At 56.6% G+C, this 6129-nt stretch overlaps 1 protein-coding gene across 1 annotated transcript in view; it reads left to right on the forward strand.

Annotated features, from left to right (window-relative positions):
* PADI1 (peptidyl arginine deiminase 1) overlaps positions 1-2074 on the forward strand; it is a gene marked incomplete at both ends in the record, with an annotated part of 32717 nt that extends 30643 nt beyond the window's left edge. Inside the window, 2 exons of the mRNA XM_084243127.1 lie at positions 1-126; positions 1841-2074. Coding sequence (XP_084099253.1) covers positions 1-126; positions 1841-2074 — 360 coding nt within the window. The remainder of the gene's footprint in view (positions 127-1840) is intronic.
* Positions 2075-6129: the final 4055 nt, after the last annotated feature.

Here is a 6129-nt window from a genome sequence, read left to right on the forward strand (position 1 = left end):
AAATGCATCGACCGGAACCGGGAGGTGCTGAAGCGGGAGCTGGGCCTGACGGAGCAGGACATCATCGACATCCCGCAGCTCTTCTCCCTGAGCGACTCCTATGCGGAAGCCTTCTTCCCAGACATGGTGAGCGCTGCAGGGGGAGGTCGGGCCATCTCCTGGCCCTGGGGCCTGCGGGTTCTGGCGGGGACCTGGGGACCTGGCGGGTTCCCTGGCACAGAGCTGGGCAGCCTGGCCTGTGTTTGCTCTTTGTGCGGATCTGAAACTCCCCCATCAGAGGTTCTCAGTCAGGGTGATTTTGTCCCAAGGCATCTTTGCCATAGCGAGAGTGTTACTGGCATCTAGTGTGCAGATGTCAGGGGTGCTGATAGACACCCTAGGGTGCGCAGGGCCACCCCCACCACTCAGGTTTTTTTCTCCAAAATGGGGGAAGGAAATATGGTTGGGTTCCAAATCTTTTGGGCTTCCTTTTCTGGGCCTCAGTGGCTGCTCTGTTCCCCACCCTGGTACCCTGCTGGCTGCTCCCCTGTGGGGCCCCTGAGTCGGGTAGGTGGGGTAGGTGGTGGCTGTCATTAGCTCAGGGAGCTGACACGCAGATGAACAGATGTGATCTCACCAGAGGGGCCCCGGGGGTGGGCCCAGCGATGCTATCAGAGCGGTTCTGGTTGAAGTGCCCATTAACCTCTTGGGAAAGGATGTCAGCGTGTTAGCAGCTGTGAGGGGGGCTGCCAGGATGGGAGACCCTCCTGGGACCTTTCACTCAAATCCCTGTCATTGGACAAGCCAAGATGGGGCACAAGCCTGGAGCTGATTGGAGGCCACACCAAGCACAAAGTCCTGACTGTCAGTCTGGGGCTGAGGTTTCCTCTAAGAAAACTCCACATCCTGCCTTGGCGAGACTTCCCTTCCTCAGTGTTAGGGCCCCCTGGAAAGATCCCCTGCCCAGGGAAGCAGAGGTGCCACGAGAGATAGACTCATGTGTCCCCAAGGGCTCCCAGCAGCACCCCCATCTACGAAGTTCTCAGCATGAGTCAGACCAAAGTCAAATTTTCGTCTCCCTGTTTTCTGACTGCGTGGCCTTGAGTGTGTTACTTAAGCTGTCCAAGTCACAGGCTCCGAGGAGGCTGTGGGGTTATAGTGATGATCTATCTGGCACTTAAAAGATGCTCACTAAATGGTAGCAGTGATCCTGGCTTCCAGGCACAGTTGAGCACGCTGCACACTGCACAAGCGCACCCCATCAGGCCTTCACAATATCGACCTTGTACATGTGTAGGTGCGTTGTACACGCTTCTCGCAGATGGTGGAAGATCTGGTTCTAACGGAGTTGTTGGGACAATTTTCTGAAGAAGCCCTACCTGGGACGCCTCCTTTCTTCCAACCATGGACCTATTTCTTTTTTTTTTTTTTTTTAAGATTTATTTATTTTTGCACACAAGAACTGGGGTACAGGCCAGAGGTGGGGGTGGTGGTGAGACGATTCACCAGAGACAGAGTGGGGAACAGAATAGGAAGACCAACTGAAATACACTGCTGAGGGGAGCAGCGGGCAAGTCAGGAGAGGTCTGCTGCGCCATGTGGGTAGCTCCCTGGCGGGAGATCGAACTTGTGTTGCAGAGGCTGTGGACAGCTTCATCGGTTGCGTCCTAACCCCTTGCACCACCAGGGAGGTCCACCGGACCTATTTCTTCTCTGTTTCCTGAGACCTTAGTTCTTGAGGGAGCCCCAGCCCTGGCGGCCCAGGGAGGCTGACAAGGATGAGCAGGCCCTGGCACTGTCAGCCCCCCAGAGGATCCCCCATGTGCAGCCGGGCCTCCCTCTCGCCTTCTGTCTTTTGCAGGTCAACATGGTGGTGCTGGGCAAGCACCTGGGCATCCCCAAGCCCTTCGGACCCATCATCAACGGCCGCTGCTGCCTGGAGGAGAAGGTGCGATCCCTGCTGGAGCCGCTGGGCCTCCACTGCACCTTCATCGATGACTACTTGTCCTACCACCAGCTGCTCGGGGAGATCCACTGCGGCACCAACGTGCGCCGGAAGCCCTTCCCCTTCAAGTGGTGGCACATGGTGCCTTGAGCCTGCTCCCCACCTGCCATCCTCCCTGCCCACCTCCAGGGAAGCCCAGCAGGGTGAAGGCACGGAGTCTCCACCTGGCCTCCTTCCTCTTGGGCAAGTGATGGGCACCTCCTCCCTGGGTGCCTGCCAATGTGCTGGCCACGGTTGGCACCGGGACGCAGGAATGGCCACCATACATCCTTGCCTCGGGAGCAGCCTGCCCGGCCCGAGAGAAAGTCTCCTTCCCTTTCCTCTTTGCAGTCCACAACTCCCAGGGGTTTTGAAAACATCAGCAGCCTTAGCACGTTTGAGGGTGGCTGTGGGTGGCCTTGGCAGGCACCCACTTCTAGCTGTCCCCCCCACCCCCGCCCACCTAACATTCCCTTTGGGTTGCACCAAGAATAGGCTCAGAAGCTGGGCCTCCAGTGAGAGGCCTGGGGGTGGGGTACCTGTGGCTCTTGTAAGATGAGGAAGGGGGTGAGTAACCCTCTTTCCTGGGCCAGCTGTCTTCTCCCCCAGGGGACCCCCAGGCTGTGACCTCAGCCATATTTACTTTACATAGGTAAATAGGACAGGAAAACCCAGCTTCCGAGGGCCTGTTTTTAAAAGAAAACGCAACAGAAACCCTTTAATACCCGACTCGGTCCCCAGAAGGATGCTCGTTAGCTGTTTGGAAAGCCTTTAATTACAAGTGCTGGCTGCTTCCGGCTGATAAACTGCTGAGAAGCCAAAGTGAGGCCGCGGAGGACACGCAAAGGCGGCCGGGAGCGGGAGGCCAGGGCAGCAGGGGACGCTGAGCCCCGGGAAAAACCCCATCCCGCTTCTAGGTCCTCGAGCGGGGGCTTTGGAGGTCGGGCTCTGGCTGTGAAGGGGCTGGCTGTTCCAGATGTCATGGGGGTAGGGACCCAGATGTTAGGAGAGGGTGGGGGGCATTAGGTTATCTCTGAAGGTGGGGCTTAATTTCCTTTAATAGTCTTTAATTACCCCCCTTCCTTCTGCAGGCAGTGGGAGGGAAGGCTCGCCAGGCCTCTCCCAGCCACCTAGAGACCCTGCAGGTAGCTTGGGTTTCGCCTGTGAGTAAACCCTCCAGGCAGGCTGTGTCCCTCCCATAGAAGGAAAGACAGGGCTGCCGTGGGGGTTAACAGCCTGGCCCGGTGAGGTCACGGGGCCAGGCACAGGCAGGCGGGCTTGGCCTGGCAGGGACAGAGGTAGTCCCTGACCCAGAGAGGTATGGGCAGGAAGGAGCCAGCTGGCCCTCCTTCCCACAGCCTGTGGGGCCGTCTCAGGGGCTCTTCAGCCCCGGGATCCACCTTCGGGGTTTTGAGTAGCTAGGGTGAGACCTGCTGCTGCTCTTAGGTGCTTAACCGCGGAGCACTTAGCCATCCGAGGCTTGCCTGGAAGCCGAACACGCAGAAGCAAGCATCCTGAACTGTTCTTATTTAAAGTATATGTGTGGGAGAGGGCACCTGGATCCCCCCTTCCAGCAGGCTCTGTGGGACCCCATCTGCCAGCCCCTGACTGACCCAAGAGGAGAAAGCAGCTCTTCAGGAGTCAAGGGGGTGCAGTTGGGGTTGAGGGTCCCCAGGGAAGGGTGGGGAGGGGCAGGCAGAGAGAGCAAGCCATCTGGAGTGGACTAAGATGGGACGCTCTGGAATTGCTGCTGGGGCTGTTGGGGGGGCCCTGATATCCCCTCTTTCCTGATTAATAAAATGTCAACATACATTTCTCCAAATGGCTGCCTTCTTAGCTTCTGTTTGTTGGGTTGTGGGAAAGAGGGAGGAAAGCAAGGAAGACCCTGTCTCCATTCTACCCACCACGCCACCAGCTCCTTGGCTCAACTTCCGGGGGCCAGAGGCAGCTCCCACCAGGCTGGGAGAGCCCCCAGGCTGGCAGTCTGATTCAGCAGGATGGCTGGCACATGCCCAGTGTCCTGGGGCTGACGGCCCTGCTCAGATGGCTATCTGGGGAGGGATGAGTCCTACCTCTTCATCTCTTCTCCCTTCTCCGGCCTATCTCCCTCATCTCTCAGGGGAGGGGCGAGTTGGGGCCTATTGGCAGAGGTGGAAAATTCCCAGCAGGACTGGTTCCTAGAGAAACAGGACACTGTGGGTCGGGTTCCTGCCTCTAAAGTTACAAAGTTACCCAGTCTCAGCATTCTGAGTTCAGGGGCCTAAAAACATCACCCTTCTCACCCGATGTATTTGCTGCTGCTTCAGATCGCATCTGTGATGCTCACTTTTTTTTTTTTAAAGATTTATTTATTTATTTATACAAGCACTGGGTACAGTCAGAAGCACGGAAGGGTGAGAGAATTCACCAGAGCCAGAGTGGGGAACAGAACAGGCAGACAGACGGAGGACACTGCTGAGGGGAGCAGCGGGCGTGGCAGGAGGGGTCTGCGCGCCATGTGGGACCCTCACCGGTGGTCAGGGATCGAACCGGGGCTGCAGAGGCCGCAGGCAGCTTTGCAGCCCAGCACTCAACCGCTATGCCACCAGGGAGGCCCGATGCTCACTTTTTTATCTTAGCTTTTATTGTTGACTAAGAGGCGAGAAGTTGCCTCCCATCAGTCATTAACACTTTAGTCTGAACAAACCATAGATCTGTTTCTAAATGCTGGCATTAACTGGGGAAGTAAAGGTATGGGTCTACTTCAAAGGGGAGGCTGGTTCTGCACAGAAAAGTGGACCAGAACCCAGAGGGAGCTCCCGCTTTCTGCATTCATTCTCCAACTGTACCTACAAACAGCTGGGGAGATGGTCAGAGGCAAGAGCTTTAACTCTTACCCAGAGCAGAGTCACCACCAGGCCATTACACAGCCTTTTAGTGAAGCTGTTATTGGAGCCACAGCCCAGCCACTCTCCTTCCTAGAAACTTGGGAGATAAGAGCATCTGTCCTAGAGTCTAGAGATCCCTGAATTGGTGAAGTGTACTAGCTGGAGGCTCTGGGGAGCAGGTACGGGCCCCCACCCTAGTCAGACTGTCAGTGTCACCGAGGAGAAAGGAGGAAACCTCTATTCAGCACCTTTTGAGCTCGAGGGGCAGGGCGTGTTCCGCCATTATCTCTGCCAGGGTCAGTGATTAGCCACCTTTTCTACGGTGGGGAAACCAAGGTTCCGAGGGAGGGGACATGAGCCCCTGCGCCGTATAACCATGGTGGAGGCTGGACCCAAGTCTCCCCTGCCCAGAGCCTTTGCTGGCCTCAGTTTCCCCAGCTGACAAGAGAACCTCTTTCCTTTGACATCCTAAGCTCCTCTGGCTGGAAGGGCTTTCAGCCTCACCATCCAGAGGCTTTGGCATCTAGTAACGATACCAGCAACACCCAAAATGAAAATCCCCAAGTTCCACACCAGGGCTCAGCTCACATTGTCCGCCAAGGCCTCACAACCACCATTTTCGAGAGGCAAAAGTGAGGCAGGCGCCATCAAAGTGACATCACCCAGTCCAATGTGGCTGAGGGGGCAGCCAACCGGCCCTGCCTTTAAAATCTGTGCTCTTTGAGAAAGGAAGAAAAATGCCTGGCATTTCTCAACATGCGTCAGAATGCTTTGGGGGTGCTTATAAAGTATCAGGATGGCAGACTGCTCCCCTAAACCTGCTGCATCAGACTAGAGGCAGGATCTGGGAGTATGCAGTTTCACCAGCTCCTTGGGTAGGAGGCAGAATCGAGAATCTCCCCACTAAATATGCCGCCTCTGGAAACGCAGGAAAACGGGGTGAGTAGGATACTTGTGGAAAGCAAGAACAAGGGCCAGATCAACACTCCACATCTCCATACCCCTCCACCCTGCCCCTACCCCCAGTGCCCAGGCCAGGTCAGTACCTGTGGGGACTTGTCCTGCTCAGGGGGAGAAATTAACTCCCTCGGTGCCCTGATGGGAGCAACAGGTTCATATGCAAATACTAGGTTCCTCCTAGTCAGTCCTGAGCTCCTGCTCTGGGAAGGGGCCGGGCTTCCAGGACTGGAGCCAGTGAGGTAGTGGCCTGGGCTGCCGGGGTGGGGCCAGGGGCTTTTAAACCATCTGCCAAGGGCCTGTGGGGTAGCATCAGGTTTGGAGGCTCAGGCCCAGTCCGTG

This window comes from Talpa europaea (assembly GCF_964194135.1).
Source record: "Talpa europaea genome assembly, chromosome: 9".
In the NCBI taxonomy this organism is placed as follows: Eukaryota; Metazoa; Chordata; class Mammalia; order Eulipotyphla; family Talpidae; genus Talpa; species Talpa europaea.